This window comes from Pundamilia nyererei, unplaced genomic scaffold (assembly GCF_000239375.1).
Source record: "Pundamilia nyererei isolate P.nyererei 1_Seehausen unplaced genomic scaffold, PunNye1.0 scaffold00043, whole genome shotgun sequence".
Taxonomy (NCBI): Eukaryota; Metazoa; Chordata; class Actinopteri; order Cichliformes; family Cichlidae; genus Pundamilia; species Pundamilia nyererei.
Window position 1 is genome coordinate 2,235,681 of NW_005187444.1, and position 19,366 is coordinate 2,255,046.

The 19,366-nt window shown below is 39.9% G+C and overlaps 1 protein-coding gene across 2 annotated transcripts in view; it reads left to right on the plus strand.

Annotated features, from left to right (window-relative positions):
* The window catches only part of pik3c2a (phosphatidylinositol-4-phosphate 3-kinase, catalytic subunit type 2 alpha), a 42,874-nt gene extending 23,535 nt beyond the window's left edge, over nt 1-19,339 (plus strand). For both annotated transcript variants that reach the window (XM_005731493.1, XM_005731494.2), the window contains exons 6-33: nt 956-1,067; nt 1,211-1,290; nt 2,209-2,272; nt 2,690-2,836; nt 2,942-2,975; nt 3,218-3,458; nt 6,463-6,585; nt 6,699-6,866; nt 7,163-7,280; nt 7,859-8,001; nt 9,442-9,633; nt 9,761-9,854; nt 10,017-10,111; nt 10,248-10,428; nt 10,534-10,638; nt 11,814-11,906; nt 12,517-12,646; nt 12,895-13,031; nt 13,205-13,374; nt 14,125-14,281; nt 14,901-15,010; nt 15,492-15,699; nt 15,801-15,925; nt 16,202-16,319; nt 16,407-16,488; nt 16,739-16,845; nt 16,963-17,088; nt 17,292-19,339. In XM_005731493.1, the coding sequence (XP_005731550.1) occupies nt 956-1,067; nt 1,211-1,290; nt 2,209-2,272; nt 2,690-2,836; nt 2,942-2,975; nt 3,218-3,458; nt 6,463-6,585; nt 6,699-6,866; nt 7,163-7,280; nt 7,859-8,001; nt 9,442-9,633; nt 9,761-9,854; nt 10,017-10,111; nt 10,248-10,428; nt 10,534-10,638; nt 11,814-11,906; nt 12,517-12,646; nt 12,895-13,031; nt 13,205-13,374; nt 14,125-14,281; nt 14,901-15,010; nt 15,492-15,699; nt 15,801-15,925; nt 16,202-16,319; nt 16,407-16,488; nt 16,739-16,845; nt 16,963-17,088; nt 17,292-17,474 (3,643 nt within the window). In that variant the 3' untranslated portion in view covers nt 17,475-19,339. The remainder of the gene's footprint in view (nt 1-955; nt 1,068-1,210; nt 1,291-2,208; nt 2,273-2,689; nt 2,837-2,941; nt 2,976-3,217; nt 3,459-6,462; nt 6,586-6,698; nt 6,867-7,162; nt 7,281-7,858; nt 8,002-9,441; nt 9,634-9,760; nt 9,855-10,016; nt 10,112-10,247; nt 10,429-10,533; nt 10,639-11,813; nt 11,907-12,516; nt 12,647-12,894; nt 13,032-13,204; nt 13,375-14,124; nt 14,282-14,900; nt 15,011-15,491; nt 15,700-15,800; nt 15,926-16,201; nt 16,320-16,406; nt 16,489-16,738; nt 16,846-16,962; nt 17,089-17,291) is intronic.
* The last annotated feature ends 27 nt before the right edge of the window (nt 19,340-19,366 follow it).

The window sequence follows — 19,366 nt, forward strand, 5'->3', positions numbered from 1 at the left end:
CATCAGTTGCTGGCTAAATTAATGCTGTGTTTGTTGCACGACCGTTTGCTGGAATAAAGCTTAATAATCTTGCACTGGCTACACTCAGAACTACGATACCATTTACTGTAAAATCATTATGTATGTAACCATCACTTTATACTTTTAAACATATGTTGTTTAAGTGCTTGTATTTTTATTATGGATTACATCTTTGGATTATTGGAATTTATAGTAAGCTAGCAAGGAAAACTTTTACTGTATTAGAAAAAAATACGAGTCTGGTATCAACATGTGTTTTAAGACCTTTAAGGAGAACGGTAACTTGTTTTGACCAGCACCATATCCCACTTGATAATATGATCCTACAGAGTTTACCAAAAATACAGTTTTCAGAGTTTTCATCAAAAATGGATAAAAATATGTGAGGTACCAGTGCTTGTTTTTGTCACACAGACACAGTTTTGTTATTGAAACAGAGATTTGGATTCTTTAAATATAAAAGGAATCTTTTTTTTTCCCCTTTAGAATCTGACACTGCGAGTATAAAAATACTGATTTATTTATTTTGTTTTTAACAGAGCTTACAAATGTTTTTTAGCCCTGAACATTAAATATGTCTATCTTCTGTAGTTAGGAAATTATCGTGGTTAAAAAAATGCTGGGGAAAAAAAGTGCAAAATTTCATCCCACCTCTGGGATGAAGTTATTCTTCGAGGGTCTGTAACTCTGTCACTGGCATTGATTGATTTTGTTTTCATTGAATGGCCCATTTGCTAAAAATAGGCACAAATATAAGCAAATATTATTTTGTCTTTTAGAGAAATGTATACACCATCAGTGGGTTAACCCCTTTCTGTTAAAACCTTCCTTTAAAATGTTTTCAACAACTGCTCTATAATATTAACATATAATTGTTTGTTTTTTCTTTTCTTTTTTGATTTAAACCCTTTTTATCTGTCACTACGTGCCACAGTAAACACGGCCTGGGCAGCCATGAGTACGTTCAGAACTGCAGGAAGTGGGAGAATGAGATCACATTACAACTGCTCTCTCACTCAACTATGAGAAGGGACTTGGCACGCACTGTGAGTTACTCTGTCATCCTATCATATGGGCTCCTTACCCACTCCTGAAAACCAACAACATGCAGTCTTCATATGGTAAAATCGTGTTTTGACTGATATACTTTTGGTTGATAGACTGTTGCTGTTTTCCTTCTTTTACTTAGGCAGAAGATGACAAGTCTACCATAAACTTAGAGAAGCACCTGGGCCTGGTGGAGAGGCCTTTTAAGGAGAATGTTACAAGGTCTGAGCATCCTACATTAGTTAGAAATGTCACAAACAACTTCAGAACAAGCAGACTTAGTATTCCATTTTCAGTTGATGATTAGTCCTGTATTTTCACTCCTACTGTTATTTTACTTATTTTAAATCCTCTCTTGGCTCTTTCCAGAAAAGTTAGATGTGATTAAAAAAATAATTGAAGCCTGCCTTAAAAAAAACCCCAGAAGAAACATAAACTCTACCTGATATTAATTTGGCTTTCTTTCAAAGTCTACTTCTCCTCTGGGTGGCTTCCGCTGCTGCTATTTTTAGACTGCTCCCTGGAAGTCTCTTTCTCACCCCTTTTTTACTGTGCACTCTGCCATTCTGCACTCTGGTTCTCAAATGTATGCCAAGAGCAAATATACATTCATCAAATGGTGTTGAAAATTTAGTCCCCAGCTCTGAATGGAGCACTTTTCAGCAGCTTTCATTCAAAGAGAAGAAGGCAGCACTGTGATGATGTTGCCTATGTAATTTCCTGAGGTGTCTAAGGGAGAAGAACTATAGCACTTGTCAAACATGACTCATTGAAAACAAATATGATTTTTGTTTTGTTTTTTTCTTGTTTTTTTGCCACATAAGCACAGTTGTCCCATCTTGTTCACCAGACTTGTATCCCTACTACTTCATCACGTTCCCCAAAATGGAAATTAAGTTGAAAGGTAATGGTTTTAAAACAATGGAGGGACACACAAGCAGAATGTTCACAGAGCGATCTAGAAATGGCAGCTGCACTAAAAGCAAAAGTCAGCAAGAAGATTGTCTTGATGGAGGGATTCGCCAAATTTAAATCACATGAGGTTCATCTGTTTTTGGAGGGGGATTTTTAGTGTCTTTTTCAATGTCTCTGATTCAAGAACTGTTTGATCACACCTAATATCTGTGTCTCTTCATGAAGACAAGGTCTGGCTGATTATTTGGAAGGCTATCACAATCAAGTCAACATCTGTCTACAGAATGAGGTACGTGCAGTTAGAGAAAATATTGTTAAATGATTAGGATGGTAGTTTGTTTAAAAAAAAAAATTCAAATTTTAGTCCAATAAAAACTAATAGTGTCGTAAAATACCCCAAACATTGTTTTCAAATTCCCTGCCCGTTTTTGTGTCTGTTGAAATGAGTGTTAGTAAACCAGGTCATTCTTGGAAGGCAGTTTTCTAGAAAAATGTTTTTCAGCTATTGCTTGTTGTTGTGAGTTAATTGAATGCAGCCTGAATGGGGGAGTGAGACAATACAACCCTAAAACTAGCATGTTGCTGATGAGTGCTTCAAGATGTGTTTGAGCTACCTTCTCCAGAACGAAATAATGTTTACTAAATGATGCAATTTTAGCATGCAGAAGTTTGTTGCTGTACTAACCTGCTCTGTGTCTCTGTTTAGAGTACCCAGTATAAGACAGTGGATCGGCTGGTGCAGACTGTAAAGAACATGTGCTGTGCTTTAGATGAGGTGGAGACCCAAGCCATCACAGAGGCAGTCAAAAGACTAAGACACTCTGTCAATTTACCCAGGACACGCTCACCCATGGTTCGTTCTTCATATATACTTCACACACACACACACACGCCAGCTCATTCATACCATTGCTTAGTTTCATTTGCCTTTCTAAGACCAACATGCTTTCCTTTCTAGATGGGATTGACATCATCTGGCCAGGCATCAAATGGTAAGTTCTATAAATAATATACAGTGAGACTCAAACAGCTCAGCTCAAAGTTCTTTGTCACCCCTTACGATGAAACAGCTTTTGTTGAGAAGTGTTTTGGCAATTTTTTGGCAAATTATTTGCAGTCTAAGGAAAATGAAGTTAAAATCATGTACTGTGTTTGCTCTCCCATCTATAATACACTGCAACAGTGAGCTGTAGATGCATTGTTAATAACATATTGACCTAACATGGATCCACAGGTCTCACCAGTCCTGTGGAGGAAAGCATGGCGTTGCTAACACAGGCCATCTATGACCTGGCCAAGCTCTACCTGCGCTCCTTCTCCTCTCCATCCTCCTCCTTCCACTCCCCTCCATTGCCCCAGGTTACCGATGGAGATGCTGTGGAAGCGAAGAGAAGCAAAGAAGCTTCTGGCACCACAGACCACCTTCAGTTCACACTGTTTGCCTTGCACGGCATACCAGCCAACTGGGTCAGCAGGTAAGCAGTCAGTGGATGAATGCAGATCTGAATACAACATACTGGGTGGGGTGATTATATTTATGCGGGACACCTATTAAATCTACATGTTTTGGGTGTTTGTAACAAACTAACTCCTGCTTGTTGATACAGTAGGTCACACTTTACAAAGTACAGATCTCTCATTTTCATCTGCATTTTCTTTGTTATAATCCAGTTGCTGGTCATTTGTGCATACAGCTGAAAACCACATGAAACCTGAAGTTGAAAGTTTGTTGCAACAAAACATTTTATTTTCTACCAAACCTTATCAAGGCTGCTGCTTTGAACAACTTTATTCTTTCCTGTAGGATAATTAAAACTTTTAGGTAAGAACAAATGGATGAACAATCACCCACTTGCTTGGTATTATTAGTACCACCCACACTTCACCCAGTTTTACTTATGCAAGATAAGATCAAAGAAAGACAGAAGGTGGTGGAAAGCAGTTTGAAGTTATAATTGCTTCATTTTGCAGGTGCATGCAATGCTTACAAGAGCAAAGAAGCGATAAATTCTCTTTTAGCAAATAGCAATATAAGATTCAACAAATGTGGTGTTATAGAGTAACAATTTGTTTAGCAGCTAGGAATGAGGAGCATATTTCATTGGTGCCAGAATAAGCAGTAGTCACTTAAACTGTACTGTCACAGAATGTCTTGTTTTCTTCTACTAAACAAATGGCACTGGTGTTGCTCCCCGTGTCTTATTTTTCCATGCCAGTGTCCAGTTTCAGTGCGTCTGGAACACAGTTGAACCGAATTTTCTGTTCCCAGCTCTGTCACGCATTGGTGAACAGCATCAGGGCGTTTCTGACAAGCCCCCTCCACGTTAGGATCTCTAAACATCTGAAAAGAATTTGTATGCTCTTATCAAAGAAAAAAGGAGCTGTAACCCTGACTGTAAGACGGGAAGAGTTTTTAATCTCTCATTTTGGATTGTTGCAGTGTGCCTTCAATAGTAATTTTCTGGTCATCCGTTTAGGCCTTTTATAAAGAGAGGAACTGTCTAATAACAGGCCTGTTTACTCTGGTTTGGCCTCTTCCAGCAGCTGTTTTAAGCCAGCACCAAACATTGCTGCAGTGACAGTTATTCCGAGGATCCCTCCAAAAATATTTATAGCAGAGGGACACAGTGATTCCAATATTTCTGGTCCCAGATTAGTGGCTAAGTATGTTTGTGTTGTGGTGTTATACCAGTGCTGCCTTACTGAAGCTGAGCGTTTGGCATTGTTGTTGCTAGCATGTCCTCCATCTGGAGTGTCAGTAGAAGCCAGCATATTGAGACACCACGGCTAGTGGTAGAGCTGCCAGCACAGATGGCTCTGAGCAGCAGATCAGGCTGATTGTAGTGAAAATACATTATCAGTTTTCTTTTATTTACATGTATGTTTTATTTATTTAGTATACAACAGAATATGGTCTGCATCAGACTCAAGGTCATTACTGAAAACGCCAATTCGATTGTGCTGGAGACAGGACATGTGGCATCCACTCGACACCTTCAATTTCAATCATTGCCATTCAAATTTACATTCTCTCTGTTAGGTAGAAAAGACATGCTCTGGTGCACGTGTGGAAATCAAATTAAGGCAGCAGGAATGTAATCATATATACCTGTTTTGCTTTGGGGTTTGTCCTTCTCCTCTTCTTTCTTCCCTGTCATAACCAAAAAAAATTTTTGGGGCCTGTTCTTAGCAAACCTCTGCTTGACACAAGTTGACAGAGTGATAGTGGGTTGAATCTACGATATGAACATCACTGAGGTGCCTTTGCGAAAGTCTGGGAAAGGTTTTTAATTTTTTTAGTTCTGTGTGAGCAGGTACTAAATATGTTCCTTGAATACATGCTCTTGTTGTAATTAAGGTGCCGATCGTGGCTCAAGAGTTGGGAGTTCGCCTTGTAATCGGAAGGTTGCCGGTTCGAGCCCCGGCTTGGACAGTCTCGGTCGTTGTTTCCTTGGTCAAGACACTTCACCCGTTGCCTACTGGTGGTGGTCAGAGGGCCCGGTGGCGCCAGTGTCCGGCAGCCTCGCCTCTGTCAGTGCGCCCCAGGGTGGCTGTGGCTACAATGTAGCTTGCCATCACCAGTGTGTGAATGTGTGTGTGAATGGGTGGATGACTGGATATGTAAAGCGCTTTGGGGTCCTTAGGGACTAGTAAAGCGCTATATAAATACAGGCCATTTACCATTTACCATGGTAATCAGGCTGACTCGCATAACCTGTGATGGATTTTCATGGCTTAATAATAGCAGTATGTATATATGCACTACTGTCAGTATTTTTATCAGTAAACTTGTTGGAAGGTTCGAAGAAGTCGCCCCCCTGTCCCTACACACTTACATGTACCTTTGAAGAAGACAGCCTCATTTGTTCATATTTGTAAGGTTTTTTTTTAACTGTATAGCTGTGATACAGTGCATTACTAAAAATAGGCAAACATTTTCAGTGTATTCTGGTCTTAAAAAAAGAAACAGATTAAATTAAGCTGCAACATAGCTTCACATAGGCTGAAATGATTTGTTATAGTTTTGTGTCTGCCTGCTTTCTTACAAAGCTATTTACAATTAAACAAACACACAAGTGAAGAGAAATATAAAATACAACTGCAACATTATCATCTGTCAGTATATGAGACTAATCAAGGACACAACACAAGTAACATTTAAGTGTTGTCGTGAACAGTTTACCCATCTTCTGCATTTTGCTTGGGCCTTGTGCCTTCTTCTGCAGCCTGTTTGTGATGGATGGAAAGGGTTGCAGCCTCTCAGCGCAACCAAGAAATGCCAAGTGCCCCTCTGTTCCCATATGGACATATCTCAACTGTATTATTCTTAAATATACCTTTATTCTAGCAACATGCCATCAACAGACTACTAGAGTTCTACTAGATAGAACTCCGTATTTTGCCCCATGTTTTCTGTGTTCAGTAGAACATGCAGTTAGTTGTGGACAAATAACCACACGTTTTCTGGGGTTGTTTCAGTTATGAGAAGTACTTCCTGGTGTGTTCCCTCACCCACAATGGCAAGAACTTGTTTAAACCAGTCCAGTCCAAGAGAGTGGGCACGTATAAGAGCTTCTTCTACCACATCAAATGGGATGAACTGTAAGTCTTTCCTTTTCAGTGTACTCAATTCACTTTCTTTCTCTGTTTTTTCAAACAATAATGTAATATTATTGTCTGTCCATGCTGCTGACACTGCTTTTTGTCTGTCCAAGGATCAATTTCCCCATAGCAGTAGCTGTGCTCCCACTGGAGTCCATACTGAGCCTGGCTCTGTTTGGGGTGCTGAATCAGAATGCCAGTGGCTCCCCAGACTCAAACAAGCAAAGGAAAGCCCCAGAGCTGCTGGGCAAGGTCTCAATGCCACTCTTTGATTTCAGACGGTGAGGAAAGAAGAGCAGCCGGTAAAGGCTGTACCTATGTTTTAATGTTTTTCACTTATTTTACCTAGTATGTTCATATTAGTTATCACACGTTCTGTATTATTACATGTTATTTTAATCACTAAAAGTAATCGATGAAAGTAAAGGAACTTTTACTTTTTTGAATCTCTAAAACAAAAAATATAAAAAAAATTAGCAAGCCAGAAATTAACATTAAAGGATCATAAAACTTTATATTCTTGCCATTCTTCTTAGGATTGCTTGCTCTTGTTGTTTATTGCCGACTGTTTTTGCAGAGTGCTTGCTAGGGGCACCCGACTGTTGTGTCTGTGGACGTCTGCCCAGGGAGCGGCCGCTGCTGCCAGCTCTGCAGGCAGCCGCAAGAGGGTACCAACAGAAAGAATCGTACTGCAGGTTGGCAACAACATTAGTGCAGACTTCTTCCCAACTATCTTTTTTCTTTTTCTTTTTTTTAAGTTTCCATTTTTGATGTATTTTCTTTGTAGTGCAAATCATTACATCTTATTTATTTTCTTTTTTTATCACAAATGTTCTTTGGAAACATGATTGCATATGATTGGTATTAGCACTGCTGTTCATGATGCTGAACTAAGTCATTTTACATCAAATACAAAGAACAGTGTGTTGGATTAACATATAGTACATCTGTAGTTGTTTACAACCAACTGGACACATTTTAAGTCAAACAGGATCATCACGTTTAGTAGAAAATCTGTTGCCGGCAATGACTGCCTAAAGTATTGGACCCCTAAACATCAACAGACACTTTGTAGCTTTCCTGGTGATTGCAGATATCTTCAGCTTTTGCTTGTTGAGAATATCTTTAAAAGACAAGTAGATACTGGTGTGCAAGTTCCTCTGCAGAAATATGTGAGGTTGCTGTACACCTTGATTCAAAATTTCTTCCCGCTTAAAAATTTAGTCCTATTAATAAACTGAGCCCTGCTCTGGTGTTTTTTTGTTACCTTCAGGTGAACTTCCCCAACTCACCAGTGGATGTTTTGTATGTTGGACCCAAAGAAGCCCCCAGCCCTGAGCCCCACACACTGGAGGAGCTGGACCCTGACCTCCGACGAAAACTGGAGAAAATTTGCAGCCGAGCTTCCAATTTTGGGTAGGAGATTATTCCCTGTGTTTTTCTAAAGTATAAGGGAAAGATTGTAATGCAGAATTCAGAAGTATTTAACAGTTAATGTATCAGCATTTTGCGGTGTCAAATAAAAGCACTGATATCAGTTAAAACCACTAGAGAGCGAGTCTTGGAGTTACTCAGCCTGATGCACGTAACAGATGTTATTCAAGAGGCTCAAAGCAACTACTGCATTTAATAACTTCTCAATTTTTGTAATTATTTTGTCTTCATATGTCCAAAATCCAACAAAACCCAATATTCTTTTTATTAATTTTTTCCTTGTTTTTTTTTTCTTTTCATGCAAATGGATAAATGACTCTAAAGCTTATAAATAGGATGTGTAAGGCAGTCTTTGTAATAGAATTCACCTCATCAAATTTAATGTATACGCTTTCAAATTCTAATCGTTGCCCTTTTGATGCCAGTTAGGCTTGTACTAGACTTGCAGTGCTTGGGGTTATGAGAGTTTAAAAAGATATGCACAGAAAGAGTATTTCTAGTTAAGTCTCCCATTAAGCAGGCAGCTTTTTGGCTTTCTTTCAGGCCACCCAAAATCCATTAGACTTAATAGATTTAAGAAGGGATTTTAAAAAGATGCTGCTGACTTTGCCAGCCACAGTTCCCAGTACATGCCTCTCTGTTGTCTGCTCCAGCGTGTCTGTGTTCATCCAGCTGCTACGGGCCCAGTTAAATGCTCTCTTATGCCTGCTGCCAGCCAAATCTCCTCTCCACGCTGCCAACATCCGCGAGACTCAACCGGCACTTTAACGCAGAGCTCTCTCTCACTGGGCTCTCACCGCCTGTTTGCTGTCCTGTCCATTCATTTCTGTAGCCTCTGTGGACACAGGGCTTGTGGAGCCACATCAGTGCTGATGTAGCGGGAGCTGTCTTTTTTGTGTGTGCAACACTCCTTTACTCCCTGAAGCAGGCAGTTTAATTGTTATTACTACTGGAAGGTCGGGGTCAGGTACAAGTTGGAGTTTTTTATTTGAGGGGTCAGGGGGGGAGGGGGGGAGTAATCTCCAGGATTTGGGTTTAAAGCAGAGCATCAAAAAGTGATTTAGTTGTCTTTCAGGGACTAGCAGTCGACCTTAGTGAAACATGCGACAGATATGTAACCATAAAAGGAGGAAGTCCTTCCAATTTGTGTTCAGTTTCCTGTTTAAACGTGCATTGCAACTATAGAGATTTTATTGCTCGCTTTGCATTATGTAGAATTCTGCTGAAAGGGCCCAGTCTCTGTTTTAAATATCACTTTTGAGTCTTTTTAATAATTTTGAGATTTCTGAGTTTTGAGATGTCATGACCAAATCTTTTTAAACACGTGTGTAACTCAAAAACTTTTGAGTCGAAGTCTCTTTTAATTTTATGTAAACAGCATTTAGACATATCTCTCTCTCTCTCCCCCCCCTTTGTCCCCAGGCTGAAGCGAGCAGACCACCAGCTGCTGTGGGACCATAGGCTCCACTGTCGGAGGGACCACCCCAGCAGCCTCCCTAAGGTACTGGCCAGTGCGCCCAGCTGGGACTGGGCCAGCATGGCTCATATTCACTCCCTGCTGCACCACTGGCCCACCCTGCCCCCCGTAACAGCGCTGGAGCTACTTGACTCAAAGTACGGCGTGAACTCAGTACTTAGACACACACAGATTTTTACAAATACAAAAATTCCTTACTTATATAAAGGAGGATAGAATGTGTGCGTTGTCTCCCATCTCTCATTGTAATGTATGTTTGTGTAGGTTTGCAGATACTGAGGTGAGAAGCGTGGCTGTTAGTTGGATTGAGAAGAGCAGCGATGATCAGCTGGCTGACTACCTGCCACAGCTCGTACAGGTATAGCTATATGTACAAAGGTCTGCACTAAAATATGTGCTTTACATCCACTTTAAATCTATTTATTCCCTCTTTATTAAAATTCTTTTTCTCATGTGCTCACTCACAATTCCTTCAGTTAAAATTCAAAGTCTGTTTTTTGTTTCCTCATATGCCCACCAGGCAATAAAGTTTGAGTGTCACCTAAAAAACGCCCTCGTCATGTTCTTGCTGTCCAGAGCACAAGGCAACATAAACATAGCACACTACCTCTATTGGTAAGTGTACAGCAAAAAAATAAATAAAAATTACAATCCTAAAGGCTTTAAGAACATGTATATGAGAAATCATGTGATAGATGTGAAGAAAATGTATTTTAAAAAGTGGTCATCACCATATCTACAATGGTTGCAGGCTGCTAAAGGATGCTGTGCAAGATTCCACCTGGGGACAGCGCTATGAGCGGGTGCTGGGTGTCCTGCTGTGTCTGTGCGGAGCCAGGCTGAGGGCAGAGCTGGAGAAGCAGACTCACTTGGTCACGCTGCTGGGAGCCGTTGCTGAGAGGGTCCGACAGGCTGGTGGATCTACACGACAGGTTAGCATGTGCACATGTGTGTTCGTGCGTGTGTTAAAGGCCATGTAGAATGTCCTTTCTAAACGTGTATGTGTATTTACCTATCTGCATGTTTGCGTTTGTTAGGTTGCACTCCAGGAGGGCCTTGAAAACATTCAGAACTTCTTTCAGAGGAACAGCTGCCGACTGCCCCTCAGCCCCAGTCTGGTGGCAAAGGAGCTAAACATTAAGGTAACACACACAAACACAGTTAAACAGTTATCTGAAACCATTAGCTGTACCTGAAGAAAAAGGATTGCGCTCTATGCATTAACTATGTGTTGTTTAAAATTGTATCCAGCTCAGCACTATACTGACTATATCTGATGACAAAATTATCAAGTGTAGAGAATAAATAAAATAATCGTTTAATGGAACCAACCACAGAGCAGGAATAGAAGAAAACAGCTGAATTTTGCTGCTGTAAATGTTTCAGTTCAAACAATTGAAGAAATGAGCTTCTTAAGTTACAACTTCAACAAAATATAAAGCATGTGAACAAATGTTCCCAAATATTACAGAGATGGTTATCATGGTTAATGAGATCCCCTAAATGATGTATTTATACTTCTGTAAATGCTGTACTCTTCTAAGTAAGAGGAGGATCACTGCTTGGCACAATGGGGATTGTGAGAGATGAGACACAAAGGATTACATTTGGTGACTCATGCTGCCTGCCTCCATCTGCACATTTTAGCTTTCAGCTTTGCCAGCTATAAGTTAATTTGCAATTAAATATAAATTTATATTAAGTTTTACATCCATGGCTCTCAAAGTTTGGTCTTTGTTAACATTTTCTGTCCTCTTGAATGCAAAAAGGACAAAATGTACTACTGTGCACATTATGATTTGATGAAGAAGTCCTGAACCGGACTAATTGGAGCCACTCTCTTCCACCAACCACTGCACAATAAAGCTTTCTAGCACTGGTAAATGTAGCTTGTATTAAGAAATGTTACAGCTACTTCTCTTATGGTATCAACTACAAACCAGGACAAAAATGACAGCTGCCAGTGTGAACCCCCCATCCTGTGAGCCTTAATCAAAACCTTGCTGCCTTTTTTATAGCTCGTATGATTTATGCAGGCATGATTTTTCGCAATTTAAAAAAAATAAATATATAAGTGTCTTTACATTATTCAAAGTCATTACTTTGTTTATCCTGCTGAAGTTACTGGATGATAACATTTCAGAAAATGCTAAATGTTCACAGGCTGTCTTTTCCGAGTAACATGCAGGTTTAAAAACATCCTCGAATAAATCAAAACCGTAGAGAAATCACTAATCACTAAATCACTTTGGGATGTGTCTCAGAAGACAACATAACAGTGTGATGTAATGCAGAGGATATTGCTGTTTGTGTGTAGGCCTGTTCCTTCTTCAACTCCAACGCTGTTCCCCTCAAACTGGCATTGGTCAACGCCGACCCCTTGGGAGAAGAGATCAATGTTATGTTCAAGGTAGTGTATGCGCAGACACACAATCACACACGCCCAATGTAAAATGCTGAAAATGAGTACACTGATCAGTAAGTCAAACAACGCCTGAGAACAGGTTCGAGTGTGTCTTTCATGCATGTTTGCATGTTTTATGAGTGGAGCCCACAGTAGCACACAAACATGTTGTAACTGTTTACGTAGTCTTGATCTGAACACTGCACCCCCTGGTGGCTGAAGTTTAAACCAGCCAGTAATTGATAGATACAGTTTACTCAAACAACAAATGCAAAATGAAGTGGCTTAATAAAAAAACAAATATTTCCATAAATAATGTATTTAAAAAAAATTAAATATCTCAACAGAAAAAGAATAACAAAACAAATGATTTGATAATTAAAGTGCCTCAATAAAATAAAAATGGGTAAAAATAATATGTAATTACTCTTGTGTATAGTGTGCTTACTGTAAGAAACAGTGCAAGGTATTTAAATAAATACTATACTGAACTAAAAAGATGGAGTGCTAAGGATTCTCTGATTGACAAATTTTGTAAAGACTTATTGCACAGAGTAGAAAAGATTCCCTATGTGTGTATAAACTAGCTCTCTCTTGATCTACCTGCATGCATCAGGTCGGAGAAGACCTGAGGCAGGACATGCTGGCTCTGCAGATGATTCGCATCATGGACCGAATCTGGCTGCAGGAGGGTCTAGACCTCCGCATTGTAAATTTCAAATGCATCTCCACTGGCAAGGACAAAGGTAACAGACAAGCACATAAAGACACACTCCCGTCAGTCGGCTTTAAATATCCATTTACAAACCAAGCACACATGTGTACTAAAAATACTCCTACACCTTTTTGTCTGTTTAATCTGAAATTGCTCCTAGCATTATTAGAAAGCATTCCTGCCATGTAGCTAATTTGTTGAGTAAACCAATTACCACATTTACAGTTAAATATACTATATAGCCAGTGTAGTGTTAATAAAAGATTTGCTGTTGTGTAGGTATGGTAGAGTTGGTGCCTTCTTCTGACACCCTCAGAAAGATCCAGGTGGAGTACGGCGTGACAGGATCTTTTAAGGACAAACCACTGGCAGAATGGCTTCGCAAGTACAACCCCGCTGAGGATGAGTATGAGAAGGTGATACATATTCTCATGAAATTTAAAGCACTTGTTAGTCTGTTTGACCTTTGACCCTTATAAATGTGAATCCTTAATCCAAACATGCAACCTTTTTTTTTTTTTTTTAAATTTCATTGCAGTACTCGCTTTATTTAGCCATGCTTAAAATACCCTTTTCTCCTCTCCTTTAGGCTTCGGAGAACTTCATCTACTCTTGTGCTGGATGCTGTGTTGCAACCTACGTGCTTGGCATCTGTGATCGTCATAATGATAATATCATGCTGCGCTCCACTGGTCACATGTTTCACATCGACTTTGGCAAATTCCTGGGCCATGCCCAGATGTTTGGCAGCTTCAAGAGGTGATGATCAAATCTCACATGTATCGTGGATGCAAGTGTGAAATTGCTTGTCAGATAAAGGATGCTTTGTCGCGCTATCAAGTTTTGAAGGTGTGCCGTAGTGATATGATTGATTTACAACCCTCGTAGTTCCCAGGGGACTCCCACAGCACACAGGTGTTTTTTGGTTGTTGTTTGTTTTGAGTGCCTTTAGAACTAATGTGTTAAGTTGTCACAAACAATTTAAAAAGTGTGATCTTCACTTTTATGGATGAAAGGTATGTCAAGCACCCAAAATGAGGTGAAAAAACAAACAAATCCCGAAAAATTATATACCTACCCCACCGAAGACTTTGTGCATAGTAAGATATTAGAGTACATCCCTGTGCTCAAAGGCCCCACAATTCCTTTGTGGGTGACTGTATTTCAGGAGCAGAGGATAATGACTTTGAGCACAATAAGATTAATGTGTGTTTTCAGTCATGACCTGATTCTTAACTGAGATTTTCACACAGTGTCCAGGTTGGCTCTGTTACAACTACACTCTTCTATTTTTGGCCTTGGAACATTTTCTTGCTGAAATGTTTATACATTCATTTATTTATTTATTTATGTAGTAATTCATACATACTCCTTTTTTTGTGTTTTACGTGAGGAAGGATGTCAATTTAGGCCATGTTTTCCCAGAGGTTTAAACAAGTGATGAAAAACTTTTTGCTCTTTTATGAGAAGCTGATGTCAAATCTTGTCTCCACCCTTTTTTCCCATCAGAGACCGAGCTCCGTTTGTTCTGACCTCTGACATGGCGTACGTCATTAACGGAGGCGAGCGGCCCACCAGCCGCTTCCAGCTGTTTGTGGACCTGTGTTGCCAAGCCTACAACCTCATCCGCAAGAACTCCGGGCTTTTCCTTAACTTGTTGTCACTGGTGAGAGAGAAAACAAAACAAACAAGCCCGAGTACATACACACATGTGCATAGTACATAGCACTCTAGCTGTTCATACACACATTGATGGTAAAACGAGTTTTGTTCTTGTACTTTTGTACTGCTGACTGTGCCATTTAACATCTTCATCTGTCCCTATTACTGGTATTGGCCTCCTTTTTGTCACCTTGTTTTCTTTTACACCTGCAAGAGCCAAAATAACAAGATATGCAAACCAAGAGCATTCATAATAAATCAACGCCTCTCTGTCCTAGAAATTTGTGTGCAATAAACTTAGAGGCTCTGCTTAAGTGAAAAGACTTCTGTTTATTGCATTTCTAACGGAGACAGTCTTGGTGTCACTGAACTGAACTGAATTATACTGATTCTTTGCCTGACCTCGCTGATTATACATTGGACAAACAAAATAGTAGACACACCTGTCGGTGCAATTAAGCAGCACCAGTAAGCACATATTCCAAACTGAACACACAGCAGAGTTAGAAAGTTCTGAGTAATAAGTGGGCCAACATGCAGAAAACTACTTCAGATAACTCAAAAAAAGTCACCAAGTGGTATTCACCTCAAATATCAGGCATGTGTTTCTCTGTCTGTTGTAGATGATGTCATCAGGTCTCCCAGAGCTGACCGGCTCTCAAGATTTAAAGTATGTGTTTGATGCACTGCAGCCACACAACACAGATGCTGAAGCCACCATCTTCTTTACCAGGTAAATGTATTAACATCTTTCTCCTCCAGTCCAAAAAACAAAACTAAAAACATTTTGACATGTTTATTGTTTGGGGGTTTTTTTTTAGCACATTTTTGTTCAACTTTAATACTTTTCTCTGATTCATTCCACTCTACGTGGCAGGTTTTGTAGCAAGATATACTTTAGTGTACAGTTTATGATGTCAGATACTAAAAGTCCACCAGGTGGCAGTACATGATTAGGAGCAAAACAGGAATAGCTGCTATCTCGCTATGCAACAACACAACAAAAGTACAACCAGAACAAGGCATGCTTGTTTTTTGAAAGACCAGTCAGACTGGATTGAAACTGGAAATGTGCTTTTGAATGTTTATTTCTTCACATAGCCAAAGGTCAAGGGAGCATAGTTAAAAATTGTGTCTTTGGCATGTTAAATATTTAGTTTCATTTTCACCTGATCTAATGCAGATTTCCTCCCCTTATTTTCTAACTGTCCCAGGCTCATAGAGTCCAGTCTAGGAAGTGTGGCCACCAAGTTCAACTTCTTCATCCACAACCTTGCCCAGCTACGATTCTCTGGTCTGCCGGCCAATGACGAGCCAATCCTCTCTTTCTCCCCGAAGACATATACTCTGAAACAAGAGGGACGCATCGTCCACGCCTCCATCTTCTCCTTTCAGAAGAGATATAACCCAGACAAGCACTATGTGAGCACCAGTGAAGTCTCATTTTGTTTTCGATTTTCCTTTTTCGTCTCATACTGGATTTTGCCCAAACTGTAAACTGGCTGTTTCTCCGCTCTGTGCAGATCTATGTGGTGAGACTCCTGAGGGAAGGTCAGAATGAGCCACAGTTTGTCTTCCGCACTTTTGACGAGTTTCAAGAGCTCCACAATAAACTGACTATCCTCTTCCCTCTCTGGAAGCTGCCAAGGTAGTTTTGTCACCACCCGCTTACTCCCTTATCATCCAACAATGTCATCAATCTAATTAAAACCTGTAAGATAGTGAACTGGCCAGTTAATTATCATGTTTTGGAGATGATGCAATCTTCGCTAACACTCCCAAAATGCCATCCTGCTGTAACCCTAATAATGAATTGGTGTTTTGTTTTGTTTTTGTAATCAGTGTTGTGACTGCCGGTCTAAGTGTTACATCAGATTCTGTAAAGTAGATCGGCTAATCATACCTTGCTTCTCTTTTTCTCTAGTTTCCCCAGCAAAATGGTGCTTGGCCGAAGCCAAATTAAAGAAGTAGCAGCCAAGAGGAAGCTGGAGCTCAATAACTATGTCCACAACCTGATGAGAAGCTCCACAGAGGTTACCCAGGTATGCAGACACACACACAAACACACTCCGTATACTGGAATGATAGTAATCAGGAATAGATTTTCAGTCTTTCTGGTCTTCTTCTAGTGTGACCTGATCTACACATTCTTCCATCCAATTGCGCGGGATGACAAGACAGAAGGTGTGGATGCCATGGCCAAAGCACCTGGTAAATACCATCACTTTTCATTTCCATTTACTGTTTGTCATTTTCTTGACACTGTTTGTGCTTTTGCTTTCATTACTGTGCTATCATTAAGCCATGTACTGTTTATAAATATCGACAAGTAATTTACCAGTTTGTCAAGTCACTCTGAGTTTGTAGGCAAAAATATTTAATGGTTCATTGAATAAAAATTTTAAAATGCATTGGCATGCCTCCAGATTCATGAGTTATGTGTGGCATGTGACTGTTGCAGAGCCTCCACTGAGTCCCACTTCTGGTCGGGTGGAAGGAGAAGTGAAGCTGTCAATCTCCTACAGGAATAGTACTCTATTCATCATGGTCATGCACATCAGAGACCTGGTAGGCTTCAAGAATTAAATATATATTTTAAAATACTGTTTTGATCCGTTCATGTCATTTCATTCTTTTTCTATTTCTCTCTGTTGTCATACAATTAATCCGTCTCTTTCCTGTCAGGTTTCTGAAGATGGAACAGATCCCAACCCGTATGTGAAGACTTACCTGCTTCCAGATCCACACAAGACTTCCAAACGCAAGACAAAGATCTCAAGGAAAACCAGGAATCCTACCTTCAATGAGATGGTTAGGAAATACTATAAGCTATATTTATTATCTAGTATGGCATTGTTAAGAACCATGATCGTAAAAATGTTAGACTATTTTGATATTTACAGATTTATTTTTGATATGAAGATGTTCTACTGAGGTACTGAAATCCAAGAACTTCATGGTCAGCTGCCTAAAGACACTCACTTTGCTAACTTTTCCATTCTCTTCTTCCACAGCTGGTGTACAGCGGCTACAGCAAAGAAACTCTGGGCCTTCGGGAGCTGCAGCTGAGCGTGCTCAGTGCTGAGTCGCTGCGTGAGAACTACTTCCTGGGTGGCATTACGCTCAGGCTCAAAGACTTTGACCTCAGCAACGAGACGGTCAAGTGGTACAAACTAACGGCCGTTCCATACTTCTAACCCCTGCCCACCTCCCTCTGCCGAAGCAACAGTTCTGACTCTGCCTCTTCAAGCAAAAAACAAACAAAAAACAGCGCTGCATTCAAATCATATGGGAAATGCAGCAGATGCTTACTTGAAAATGGTGGTCACCTCAGCTTTCAGTTCACTTCAGCACTGCTCTTTCTTTTCCTTCTTTTCTTTTATGGATGAATTTCCTACCATTCAGATCGTTCAGTAATAATCTGCAATATTTTACTTTCAAATCTATTAAACCAAATTAACAATTTCTTCCACATGAATTGTGTTGTAATTAGTATTCTTAAGATTTCATAAGAAGAATACTTATGTTCTCATTGCTGACAAACATATACCACGAGCAACAACATTCTGCTGAATTTTACCATGAGGTTGCATGTAATTATGTTGCCACTGAGGTTATTCCCATATGACGTGAATGTGTGAAAAACTCCTTCAGACGTGCCCTCAAAGGGCGATCGTTCGGGCTAATTCACAAATCTTCAAACGGGGGAGCCTGGTCCTCATTCTTCACCATTTCTTTTTTTCTTCCCTCTACAGCTAATCAAGATTGTTTTTGTGACAAACAATCTCCTCCTTTTGTCTCAGTTTTCCTAAAGTGTAACAAAGAGCTGTAACGTTTTGTACATTTTGATATTAGAGGACCAAAACGGCTTACTTTCAGAAGAGTATATATAGGCTGACACATTTATTTTTTAAGTAATAGAAAAGGGGCTTGTTTTGACATTTTCCTTGTTTATTTTCTATATAGACAAATAGGAGGCATCAGGGTTTCCTGCTTTGTAGCAGATACCTCTGGGTTAGAGCAGAGCGCCAGGAAATCAACCATGACCTTAATATTCCCCAAAAATGTGCCAAAAGTAATGAAAAGGACAGTAAATCAAACCACACTTTCATCAAGGTGCCTTTGTTTGTGCTCACGCTCAACATGGCCTTATTACAGGTTATATTTTATTAACAATGTGATGTCCTTATTAAAGAAAAATCTATATTCTATAAAGCTATATCAGTAGTTCTTCCACAGCAGGTCTAAGTGTGGGAGTGCAACCTTTTTTGTGACAGTGGAATGCCACTAAATGCACAATACTAGGTCTTTCACTCGTGGTATTACTTGACTGTTTTCACACAGCACACCTTAAAAGGGGAATTTGTATAATAAGCTTCAGAACATGCTTTTATACTTGCTCGGGTTGAAGATTATGATTGTTTGAAGACACTGATTGGTAGTCTGTTTGGTGCGTCCTTCAGGTGGTTCAAAACCACAAGTCAGGAACTGAGTTACTTCTGGAGTCTGGACCTGAGGCTGTTTCACCTTTGGGCAGCAATGCCACACTCACTCCTAGTGCCTAATACTGGTGTAACAATGCCATGAGTCACTGGATGGTAATAGCTGCCAGTGAAGTCCAGAACTGCCAGTGAAGTCCAGAACAAGTCAGGTGTTGTGACATTTAGTTGAGGGAATGCTTTGGCAAAACGACACAAATCAGATACTGAAAGGACAACTTTACCTTAAAACGTCTTCACAAAAAGGGAACAGGAATCGTGAGCATGAGATTAGCTGCTTTCTTCTCTACTTGCCTAACTATGAATCTAAAGTTGTTGTTAATGTTTAATAAAGAAATTAAGATAAATGTTTCTAAAAAGTTTTTTAGAGATCCACAAGACAACGTCATGTTATGATTATTAGTGGCTTCATTTGTTCTTTTAGCAGCTGTACAAAGAAAGGAAGCATAGTTTGTATTAACATGGCCAGTTATTTATTCCTAATTGGTGACCTCTTGCCTGAATGGATCAGTGTGTACTGTAATCCTTCTTTCTTAAAGCAAATTAAATGTTTTTGGAACGTATGTGTCAAAATTGTGGTCTTTGTGTGA